Genomic DNA, 12,721 nt, shown 5'->3' on the forward strand with positions numbered 1-12,721 from the left:
TTTCAAAATCACTGCAAAATCACTTTTGCTGTGTATGATGTGTGAGGATTTGACTGTTTATCCTTATCTTATGCCTGTTATTCAGAGCATCAACTTAAAACTTAATGAAAGATTAATATATGTAGAAAATTAATTTGATTAGCTTGCACTAAATGTGTGTGTGTGGGGGGGGGGAGGGCAATTACAGAATACTCATTTGCTTACATCTGTAAAGTGTTGCATACCCTCTCAACATCTAACACACACTAGCATGGGAAAAAAACAAAGAAGAAAGAAAGAAAGCCCAAGAATAAGAGTAAGGAAGGAAGGAAATGCGACATAACTTCCTGTCAGTCAATACCTCACATCCTAATAACATAACTAAGATAGCCAGGGTGTAAAATAAAAACATAAGCAATAACGCACTTTATTTGCCACTCTTTTTTAAGGTAGGAGAAAGACAGTTTCATGTGTGTAACCCAAAACAATAAAACCCAAATGCAAAGGAAAGCGAAACTATTATTTGTTTACGAGGTTCTTGGAAATGATTAAAAGCATCCAGGGAAGAAATGGGAGATATTAAACAAGTACATGCATAGTTGTACAGCCTACTATTAGCAGCATGTTTCATACGAAAGCAACAAAATGAGCAAGAAGCAGTGACCCCTGACATAGGGGCAAAAGCACAAATATGCAGCACCACTGATGGCTGGTCATGATATTAGATGGAGGTCTAAAATCAATCAGTAACTCAGTAATGAAAGTATTAAGATTACGTTATGCATTACATCACAAAGTTTTATTGATTGCATAATAAAAATGACATGAGGCAAACTATCAAACTATATCTTCAGCTTTGGTACATATCAAAATTCGTTTTCCTATAAAACATCGCACTATGTTCATGGCTTGCTTTAGGTGCTATTTACTATTTTTCCTTTCTTGACCGTGGCATACACTGGAGTATCAGATGAAACCCCTTAAAAAGAAAAATTGGAGATCATTAGATCAATGTCTTAATAGTGTTGTACACTTGAATACACTGTTGGTTTATTTTAAACACTCTTACCTTCTTCTTCTTCTCTTGCACAGTTACTGGATTCTAGCCGACAGGAAGTGTCATATATTGGATTCTCAAGTGATTTACCTATTTAGAAAAAAATACGTCAAGGGAAGTTTTTTAAAGGATACTCCTTGCATCCCACTACTGTTTTCAGCATGCCCTTGCGGACTTCACCTGAGTGGCAACTTGTGATAAAGCTGACATGTTGACTCTCGGACCTCCAAGCATTCATCAAATGAAATTAACTCTACCCAGTAGTGACATAGGACCATCGATTTTGGTGAGGCAGGCCGATATTAACTCTTTCACCACTGCAGAACTTCATATATTATATGGATACGAGTGTTTCACTGGGAAATACATCACTCATATTTTTCATTTGAGCTACATCCGGGACATGGAAACCCAAAAACGTGACATACAGTTAGGTCCATATATATTTGGACACTTACACAAATTTTTTTTTTTACCTGTTTACTGAAACATATTCAAGTTATAGTTATATAATGGACATGGACATAAAGTCCAGACTTTCAGCTTTCATTTGAGGGTATCCACATTAAAATTGGATGAAGGGTTTAGGAGTTTCAGCTCCTTAATATGTGCCACCCTGTTTTTAAAGGGACCAAAAGTAATTGGACAATTGATTCAAAGGCTATTTCATGGGCAGGTGTGGGCAATTCCTTCATTATGTCATTCTCAATTAAGCAGATAAAAGGCCTGGAGTTGATTTGAGGTGTGGTGCTTGCATCTGGAAGATTTTGCTGTGAAGAAAACATGCGGTCAAAGGAGCTCTCCATGCAGGTGAAACAAGCCATCCTTAAGCTGCGAAAACAGAAAAAACCCATCCGAGAAATTGCTACAATATTAGGAGTGGCAAAATCTACAGTTTGGTACAGCCTGAGAAAGAAAGAAAGCACTGGTGAACTCATCAATGCAAAAAGACCTGGACGCCCACAGAAGACAACAGTGGTGGATGATCGCAGAATAATCTCCATGGTGAAGAGAAACCCCTTCACAACAGCCAACCAAGTGAACAACACTCTCCAGGAGGTAGGCGTATCAATATCCAAATCTACCACAAAGAGAAGACTGCATGAAAGTAAATACAGAGGGTTTACTGCACGGTGCAAGCCACTCATAAGCCTCAAGAATAAAAAGGCTAGATTGGACTTTGCTAAAAAAACATCTAAAAAAGCCAGCACAGTTCTGGAAGAACATTCTTTGGACAGATGAAACCAAGATCAACCTCTACCAGAATGATGGAAAGAAAAAAGTATGGCAAAGGCGTGGTACAGCTCATGATCCAAAGCATACCACATCATCTGTAAAACATGGTGGAGGCAGTGTGATGGCTTGGGCATGCATGGCTGCCAGTGGCACTGGGTCACTAGTGTTTATTGATGATGTGACACAGGACAGAAGCAGCCGGATGAATTCTGAGGTATTCAGAGACATACTGTGTGCTCAAATCCAGCCAAATGCAGCCAAACTGATTGGTCGGCGTTTCATAATACAGATGGACAATGACCCAAAACATAAAGCCAAAGCAACCCAGGAGTTTATTAAAGCAAAGAAGTGGAATATTCTTGAATGGCCGTCAGTCACCTGATCTCAACCCAACTGAGCATGCATTTCACTTGTTAAAGACTAAACTTCAGACAGAAAGGCCCACAAACAAACAGCAACTGAAAACCGCTGCAGTAAAGGCCTGGCAGAGCATTAAAAAGGAGGAAACACAGCGTCTGGTGATGTCCATGAGTTCAAGACTTCAGGCAGTCATTGCCAACAAAGGGTTTTCGACCAAGTATTAGAAATGAACATTTTATTTACAGTTATTTAATTTGTCCAATTACTTTTGAGCCTCTGAAATGAAGGGATTGTGTTTAAAAAATGCTTTAGTTCCTCACATTTTTATGCAATCATTTTGTTCAACCCACTGAATTAAAGCTGAAAGTCTGAACTTCAACTGCATCTGAATTGTTTTGTTCAAAATTCATTGTGGTAATGTACAGAACCAAAATTAGAAAAATGTTGTCTCTGTCCAAATATTTATGGACCTAACTGTAAATCTCAATATGTCATTTGTGAAGAAATCGATGAATTGTTTAGATAAATTTGGGTACTTTTTGTTTGCGAATGTGTCGATATAATAAAAAGAAAATCGCATGGCTTGAAGATATGAACTTTATCTTATGTTAAAAAACTCAAATTTTTCATACGAAATACAACACAGATCTGAGTGACATATTTCCTGATATTTCACTCCGATGACATCACTCCCAGTGTTTTTCCGCCGACTGGATGTGCATTGTCAAAATGGTGAACCGGATCGAAATTAAAATTCTTCCGATTAAATTGCTTTTTTTGTGGATGTGTCCATGTAATATAAAGAACATTACACAGTGGCGTGAAGATATGAAGTTTATCTTCTAGTGTTGAAAATATTTTCACTCGTCCGCTTCACTCACTTATGATGTATACATTCACCACTCAATTTCATATCTTTGCAAAACTGTGTAATATCCTCTATATACAGACTGTTATATACACTATATAACGTTATATAAGAAATACCATTATCACGAAGTAACTTTGTGATCAATTCCATATAAACCAGTACACAATATTAAAAGAAAATATAGTGAACTAGAATGTGTGCCATCGTGACATATTTGCAGAGGGGAACCATCAGGACCTTCTAGGTGTTTAGAGAAGGCCCAAACATAGCATTTCAAATGTTATATTTAATTTATTTCATTCTTGCATAATTTCATTACAATTATTCTCTTCTAATTATAATGTGGCCTCATTTTCTATCAAATTTGCTTCAGAAATGAAAGGGTTACTGCCCTGTAAACATTAAAATTGAGTTATCCAATGAGATTTTTTTGTTTGTTTGGTGTCTCTAGGCTGAGAATACGTTAGAGCTGGCTCAATCATTGGTTAGGACTTCATTGCTGGGACAGAAGGCCATGGCAGTGTACATTTATGTAGGAAGTGACAGATGAATTAACCAATCAAATTTTGATTTATAGTGGGAGGGACCAAAAACTTATCACTCTCGGCTTTCTCAAAGGCCAATGTGAGCTTAACTGCGAGTCGGCGCTGTCAGCGCAGCAGTGAAGTAACCTTCCACCCGGTGTAGCGTTCATCAGTAGTGTTAGCGAATGCTAATAAAGCAGTCAAGCCAGTGCTATCGAGAGCAAGTAGCACAGGCTAACGACCGAGAAACTAAGATTTCTGTCTCCAGACTCTTCTTCCACGCTGCACGCTCACTACAGTATTTTTCACTCAGATTTAAGTATTCATTTCCCTATGTCATTTAGTTTTAAAATCAACATCAACAGCTACACACAATGGAGCGACCTGACAGCCTGCCGCTAATCCTTTGCAAAATCCTTTGCCCTGTTGCTTTTTTGGTGTGTCTGGCTAAGCTTTGGCTGAGCTCAAGTCCCAGCTCTAATAGTAACAGCTCACCAGTGCATCTTTGGTATCGTTGGAAACTAGAGGAATTCTGCTTCAAGAATATGTGACACTTATGAGAATTAAACTGAACACAAGTAAATTCGTGTTTTATCCACTAATATTTCCCAAAAGAAAGATGCATAATGCTAATTAGCATAAAATAAATTTGTGCTTATCATAGGAAATCCCAGGGAATCTGACTCATCAACCAACTGGCATATACAATACACAGGGGTTTCCCTACTACAATGAGACTGGAATAGCGGTCTGCCATGATAATGGCGACTAATACACGCAGTCTGTCACGTTGAAAGATTCCATATTTTCTGGACCGATATAGCAGTTTGCAGTGGTGAAAGAGTTAATAACGACATACCTTTAAGTCATGAGCTATCACATTTGACTTCTCGTACAGGTTACTATCCAGTGAATTTTTAGATCAACCCCGTAATAACCACAGTTAACCATAGCCACAGTAATATTATTATCTTGAGAACAAACGCTCATATTTCCAACCCAACTGCATTTTACAAACCACACAAAAGGCCTGAAACTAGCCAAAAAAATTGAGCATTGAAAAAGGAGACGTATGTTTCTTCTTTTACTCAGCCTTTGTGTGGGAAAGAAGGTCACCGTGGTGCACATGCATTTCTGATGTACAGACATTATCCACTTCATAATCCCTCTTTCCCTCTCTCAATCTTTGCAATGTATCTCACAATATAAATGGTTTTATGCATCATGGACACAGTGTATAACTGTATGCATTTACACTTTGTGAAAATTTATTCAATTTAATTGAGATTATTTGCTATAAAAACAAGATCTTGGTGGCCCCTGAGTATTTTTGTAACTAGCCAATTTGGCTTTAAAACCTCGAGCTGAGCAACCCAGTCATTAATTGTCCTGACCACTCCTCTCCCTGCTCCTACACTGAGCATGGAGCAACATGATTCTTGCCTCAGCAGGCCTCGATCAGCACTTATTGCAGTTCCCATTTTGACCACTAGGTGTAATAATAACCCAATGGAGCAGGGAGCATCAGACTACTCAATGTTTTTGTCTTTCACGATGATCACCATGTCAGATTAGGCAACCATTGGGCCATAAATTCTTGCTGTGTCTTGGTTAGGAGACTGGCGACACTACAAGTTTGACCCTGACCAATTATCATTCACGTCCTTGCGTATCGCCAGGGAGGAACATTAAGAAATTGTCAATCATGGCTATCAAGTTACACATCATGGGAGTTGTCAAACTAGGTGAGAAAATACAAAAATTCTGGCATGCTAGACTTTACATAGGTGTGTCACAAGGCATCCCGGAAATCACATCACTGTTCTTTAATTATGTCACATTACCAGGCCTGTTTATTGTTCCTGGCATCCATATTTGGGCCTGACGCTGGAAACTGGATGCTGGCCAAAACAAATTTGTGTCAAAATCTGGCTGAATTTGTACAGTCTGATCCTGACATTAAATGGGACAGTGAGTATTCTACCTCATGATTGTGTAACATGTAGAAAAGTGAGCAAATCAATGAAACGTTGGCATTATATCTGTCAAATAACAAAAGTTTTAAGTGTCCAAAATGGTTGGTCACTTAAACGAGGTGCACTGCCCTGCTAAAAAAAAGTTGCACACACTAATATTTGGTTGGACCGCCTTTAGCTTTGATTACAGCATGCATTCACCGTGGTTTTGTTTTGATAAACTTACAGTATGCAATGTCACAACATTTATTTCAGTCTAGAGTTGTATTAATTTTTCACCAAGATCTTGCATTGATGACAGGAGAGTCAAACCATGGCATAAAGTCTTCTCTAGCACATCCCAAAGATTCTCAGTGGCATTAAGGTTGGGACTCTGTGATGGTCAATTCATGTGTGAAAATGATTCCTCATGCTTCTTGAGCCATTCTTTCCACAATCTGAGCCCTAATTTTATGCCAGTGCCATCAGGCTTCATTTTATTGCTGAGCCTCGACCTGACCAACTGAAGCAATCATAGATAACAACACTGCCTCCAGAGGCTTGTACAGTGGCCACTATATATGATGGATTGGATGCATAGCTTCATGTGCTTCCCTTCTTACCCTGAGACACCCATCACTCCGGAATAGGGTCAATCTGGACTCATCAGACCACATGACCTTTTTCCATTGCTCCAGAATCCAATCTTTATGCTCCCTAGCAAATTGAAGCCTTTTCTCCTGATTAGCCTCATGAACAAGTGGTTTTCTTATGGCCACACAGCTGTTTAGTTCCAATCCTGTGAGTTCTTATCACACTGGGAGTGTGGAAATGCTCTTAATTTCACTATTAAACATAGCTGTGAGTTCTACTGTCGATTTTTTTTTTTTCACAATTTGACTTCACTAAGCATTTAAGTGATCTCTGATCATGGTCAGTCAGGATTGTTTCCCAACCACATTTTCTTTCACAAAATTCACAGTTCACCACTATCCTTCCAGGTTTTAATAATGCATTGGACAGTCCTTAACCCAATTCCAGTCATTTCAGCAACCTTCATAGTTGGTTTCTTTGCTTAATGCAGGCCAATAATTTGACCACCTGAAACACAGTAACATCTTTTCCATGAGCACAGGATATGTCTTCCGATATGTTTGTTTTAGAAATGAGAAGCTACTCACTGCATCAGTTAGGGTTAAAAGAATTGTTGCCAATTGAAACATATTAATCACTGCAGTAATTATCTAGTCAAAGGCTCTAATGTATTTGTTTATTTAAGTCCAAATGGCAACTTTTTTGTGGCCGGGCATTGTATTTCAATAGAATTAACAAAATTAGTATTAGTATTTCACCAGAATTTATAACACTTATTGAATCCAACTCCAAGGTTGAGCCACTACAGACTTTACCCGAGTTTATGAAGTAACAATCCTAACATAGTAATGAATTTCTCCAAAAGGAAACAGCAAGGGCGAGTGGACGATGGTGAAAGCAGTACTGGAATGCAGGTACAGACTCATGAGAATTGTGTACAGTAAAAGTGTAAATGGTTACACCTGTACAAAGTAGAAATGATGTAAAAGTTGATGAACCAATTCTATCGTGAGAGCAGCTGAGAGGATCATTGGTGTCTCTCTCCCTTCTCTCATGGATATCTATAACTCCTGCCTCACCCGAAAAGCCATCAGGATTGCAGGTGACCCCACCCACCCATCTCACAGCCTCTTCGGCCTGCTGCCGTCGGGGAGAAGACTGCGGAGTCTCCGGGCCAAAACCAGCAGGCTCAAGGACAGTTTCTTTCACCAGGCGGTCAGGAGGCTCAACTCCCTCCCTGTTCTGCCCCTCCTCCCCATACATGTCAACCTATACGGAATGTCCGTATTTTATGCAGATTTGATTCAATAAACGTAGTATACGGGCGTACAAATAAAGTTATATGGATTATTTTAAAAAAACTTCAATATTTATTTAGAGCGATAATCAATTCCCACGATGATAAAAGAGCGCATAACATTTACAAACGTACTGTACACCACAGAAAGCACAAACAGCCAGTAGAGAGTCTTATGAAATCGCGCGTTATCTTGTGGTAGCGAGACTTCGTTCCACTTTTGATCATGCGCACACCGCATTGCGAGAATCCCGCCAACCGGGAAGTAACATTTTGTTTGAAACGCGTATTTCCACCTGAGCGACTTTCACTAGCGACTGAAAAGATTCTGAATGGGCACTCTGGCAAGATCAACACAGACACTTGCTGTGACATGCAGCCTAGTGAGGTATTGGTGCAGACTGCTAAAAAAGCTGTCACGGAGTACAATTCAGAACATTAGAGTGACACTTTGTGTTTTTGTCAAACATTGGAGCTTTGTATTCATTCTGAAGGTTTATTGTTATTAATACTGAATAAAAAGTAACTTGGATATATCATTGTTAATTATCATTCAAATTTTAGGTAAATTATTTTAATTTGCATCTTATAAGGATTTTATAAGAGAAATACGGATTTTGGAGGTTGGTTATACAGGTTTGATTGACCAAAGGTTGACATGTATGCCTCCCACCTCTGCCCCCTGCCACAGATTCTGCCTGCACACCCCCCTGCCCCCCCTTCAGCATCTGACATCATGTCACCCTCACAGTCCCCCCCCCCCAACACACACACACACACACACACACACACAACATTCATTTGCACACTGAACTCAGGGACTGCACATTTCACTTTACCTCGCTCATTTGCACTATTCCGCACTACCTCACCTTAACAGCTATTAGTTTATTGTTTATACTGCTTATTTCATGTTTACCTGCCATACCTCAAGTGCCCTTGACTGTTTATTTTATGTCCCTTTGCTCCAATTTATTTATATATGTGTGTGTGTGTGTGTGTGTGTGTGTGTGTATATATATATATATATATATACATATATATATATATATATATATGTATATGTATATATGTATATATATATATATATATATATATACACACACACACACACACACATATATACATATATATAATGTATGTATGTGTGTGTATATATATATATATATATATATATATATATACACACACACACACATATATACATATATATAATGTATGTGTGTATATATATATATATATATATATATATATATATATATATACACACACACACACATATATACATATATATAATGTATGTGTGTGTGTGTGTGTATATATATATATATATATATATATATATATATATATATATATACACACACACACACATACCTGTGAGTGTTTAGTCTATGTTTATTTTCTTATCTAGAGTGTTTATACTGTTTATATTGTTTATTTCAGTTATTCTTTTTTTTTATTGCATTGCCTGTTTGGACCATGGGTCAGAGATGACTGAAATTTCATCTGTGCTGTATGTCGAGCATGTATAGCATAGTTGACAATAAAATTGACTTGTCTTGACTTGATTAAATGTCAGAAAAGCCAACACTTCCGAAAACATTTTAAATTGATAAGTTCTGAATCGAAAGAGCATTTATTAAGGCTTATTGGACAGCCATTATCACAGGTGTAGACATGAGTCACTATTAGAGGCTCTAATGTTTTAAAAGAGATCAAAGTTTGGTTGTCAAATACCACAGACTGCTTACTTCCTCTGTCTGTATGTGCTACTGCACCCACAACGTTTTCTGCAAAGACACAGAACAGCATTACTGTGCATGTTGAATAGAACTACAACAGATAGAGGATAATACTACATAAATATATATGGTGTTTATATATAATGTATCAAACACATATCAACTTACCATCGTAAGTTTCTGTAACAATGATATTTTTTCTGCCTGCAATTTAATATCAGAGAACATGTTAAAAAGACGAAATAAAAGTCCAAGTTTCAGTTCAGAACCTGGACTACTCTGAGACACCAGAGTTCATTTACTACTACTACTACAGCATTGTATTTTTACTTGGAATATTTATATAGTCTAGTAAACAGAATACCGCGCACAAAAAAATCTATATAATCAATAATGTCTGTAATGACATTCACATACTTCATTCGTCTTTAGTAAAACAGGGGCATTAACTATTACTGTAGAGGCACCCCACATTTCTCATGAGTAAAGTACATTGTAGAATGAGTGTAGGATGCATGACAGTGAAAACCAAAAGTCATTTCTTAACAAGTCTCTGAATTTAGTGTAACTCAAACCCTCAGTCCGAAAACTTGTGCTTCTGTTTTATACTGAAAACCACAATTCCTTTACGGGCAAAAGAAAAAAACAGAGACTCAAATGATTAAGAGAACAGGAAGATGTTCATGTAGAAATAACTCAGACTTACGTTTTGCGTGTAACAAATAAGCTGTGAGTACAGCAAGCAGCACAATTCCTCCTGCTAATGCTCCTACTATGCTCCACAATAACAGAGAGGAACGATGGATCATAAGGCCTAGAATATAGATTATAATATACTGTAGAATATTTAACCCAATGTTGGCACTGTAAATGTAAGTGTAAAATTAATACTCATTCCTTAAAGATATACAGGATATGATTATACTTTACTTTGTTGGTTGCCAACACACAGCTCAAGCTCCTGATACAATTGCAAATGTTTATTAAATAAAGAATGACACATCATACTTTTTATCATCCCTGCTATACAAGTTCCTTCCTGTGTATCTTGTTATTATAGAAACAATAATGTATAACAAAGAGCACATTAATATAAATCTGTGATTGAATTACAGCTGGGACGACTGTCAGAGAAACATGAACAGAAATTTAGGTTCATTGTATCCAGAACATCATGAATCAGTCGCATACAACATGTGTGTATCCTTGTATGAAACTTACTTAGCTGTATCTCCTGATACGCAATGCTGCAGCTGGTCCCATTAAACAGCTCACAGCTGTAGAGACCCACATCATACGGCTGCACTTTCTCAAGGAGGATGGAGAAGTTTCCAGATTCAGAGAGCTCAGGAAACGCCTTGATGCGTCTACCTTTGTTATTCCAGGGACGCAGTTCTCCCTTTAGAAGGATCTCCAGTAGATTGTGTGATGTTGTGTTCTTTTGACTCCACACTACTGATATATCTGCAGTCTTATCTGATCCGAGGAGAGTTGGATTAAAGCTACACGGCAGCAGGACATCAGACTGGAGCTCAGTAGAAATGTTAATGTGTGTTAAATATTCATTTTTGCACAGGCTTTCTCCTGTAATTAAAGAGTAAAGTGTTAGGATTTAAAAATTGTACTTAATAATACAACACAATTAACTTGTACTCAAACAGTCCTGTAAAACAAGCCCCTATTTAATATTTTCATATTTATATTACATGAAGTGCTTTTTAGAAATCCAGACAATTCATTAAAACAGATCATGTCATACACTTACCACTGAAAGTTGGTAAAATAAGGAGAATCCACACAGCTTGGAACTCGAACCACTTCGATTTCATTTTGCATCTGTTCCTTCTACACCAAGACAAATGCTGTGTGATGCATTCTTTGGCTCTCACTTCCTGAAATTATTTTAAGCGGCTACGAAAACAATTACTGATGCATGATTCAAAATCCTACACTATAGACATTAATAATCCAAAATCTATACGTCTGATATAACTGATTATCGACTTCAATTTTACTTTCATTAAAATCTCCTTGATAAAGAGAACAAAAATACAGTATGGGAAAGATGAACTGTGTTGACTTTCGTGTTGCATTATTTATTCACATATTAAGCAACACATCCCCTTTTTTAAATTTATTTATTTATTTATTTATTTATTTATTTATTTGCTTCTCCTGGAACAAAATGTGAATGAAAAACTATTGTTTATAATTTACACATTGTAAAGAGGCAGCTGAATTGAAGAAAAGCATAAAGAAGGTCAAAGCAAAGTGCATAAACCGTCACACTTACAAGGTGTTCACACCTTCTGCATCTACTGGCTTTCTGTACACCACAAGTGCTCTACCTGTCAGTCTCTAAAGAAACACTTGCATAAGAGATCATGTGAACCGTTTGTTTGTCTTTTAAAGTATACATTATTACCTTATATTATTTGTCTCCTACTCAATTATTTTTCAAATTTTCAATTCAATGTCAATCATAACTATGAGGTTGAATCAAAGGAAAACATAAATTAGAAACGAAACTCTTGTTTTTCTAGAGAAATCCAGACACTTGTTCAGTACTAGAACTCTTGCAAAGTACTTGAGATGTACTGTACTTATTTGCAATAAACAAGTAATTAATGGTTAAATGTTGTAGGTGAAGTCATTTTTCCCGATGAAATAAGATAAAGCGTGAAAGCGTAGCCAAAGTGCACTATATGGCCAAACGTTTCTGGACATCTGACCATCACACCTGTAAGTAGATGTTCCTCATACTGTTGTCATAAAGTTGGAAGCACACAATTATCGAGTATATCTTGTACAACCCCAAATCAGAAAAAGTTGGGACTAATATACATCCATGCCTGCATTTCAGGCTTGCAATACATTCCAAAAAAAGGCATAATGCCAAAGGTATAATGCCAAAGGGTGCAATTTAGGGCTTGTAATGAGATAAAACAGTTAATAATAATGTGATTTGGAAACAGCTGATATCAACAGGTGATTGTAATCATGATTTGGTACAAAATCAGTATCCAGGAAAGGCCTAGTCTTTGAGAAGCAAAGATGGGTAGAGGATCTCCATTTATTTGTTAACAAATGTGTGAGAAAATTA

General features: G+C 37.2%; 1 protein-coding gene across 2 annotated transcripts; it reads right to left on the reverse strand.

Annotated features, from left to right (window-relative positions):
- Window positions 1-376: 376 nt before the first annotated feature.
- On the reverse strand, window positions 377-11,588 carry LOC132875533 (uncharacterized). Of its 2 annotated transcripts, XM_060912369.1 has the most exons (7): window positions 11,384-11,588; window positions 10,840-11,202; window positions 10,325-10,432; window positions 9,787-9,822; window positions 9,628-9,666; window positions 1,049-1,126; window positions 377-958 (listed from the first exon to the last, which is right to left on the reverse strand). In XM_060912369.1, exons 1-7 carry the CDS (start codon window positions 11,445-11,447, stop codon window positions 894-896), a joined length of 753 nt encoding a protein of 250 aa, XP_060768352.1. In that variant the 5' UTR covers window positions 11,448-11,588; the 3' UTR covers window positions 377-893. The 2 variants fall into 2 exon arrangements, with proteins under 2 accessions (XP_060768352.1, XP_060768353.1); XM_060912370.1 differs by lacking the exon at window positions 377-958 and having other exon boundaries at window positions 1,048-1,126; window positions 9,614-9,666.
- Window positions 11,589-12,721: the final 1,133 nt, after the last annotated feature.

Source organism: Neoarius graeffei, chromosome 28 (genome assembly GCF_027579695.1).
Source record: "Neoarius graeffei isolate fNeoGra1 chromosome 28, fNeoGra1.pri, whole genome shotgun sequence".
In the NCBI taxonomy this organism is placed as follows: domain Eukaryota; kingdom Metazoa; phylum Chordata; class Actinopteri; order Siluriformes; family Ariidae; genus Neoarius; species Neoarius graeffei.

Excerpts from the sequence above, each read along its gene's own strand:
- LOC132875533 (XM_060912369.1), bottom strand. The coding sequence starts at position 11,447 with ATGAAATCGAAGTGGTTCGAGTTCCAAGCTGTGTGGATTCTCCTTATT. Across the intron at positions 11,203-11,383 it reads TATTTTACCAACTTTCAGTG|GAGAAAGCCTGTGCAAAAAT; the intron begins GTAAGTGTATGA and ends CTTTAATTACAG. Across the intron at positions 1,127-9,627 it reads AGCACATACAGACAGAGGAA|GTAAATCACTTGAGAATCCA; the intron begins GTAAGCAGTCTG and ends TTTTCTAAATAG.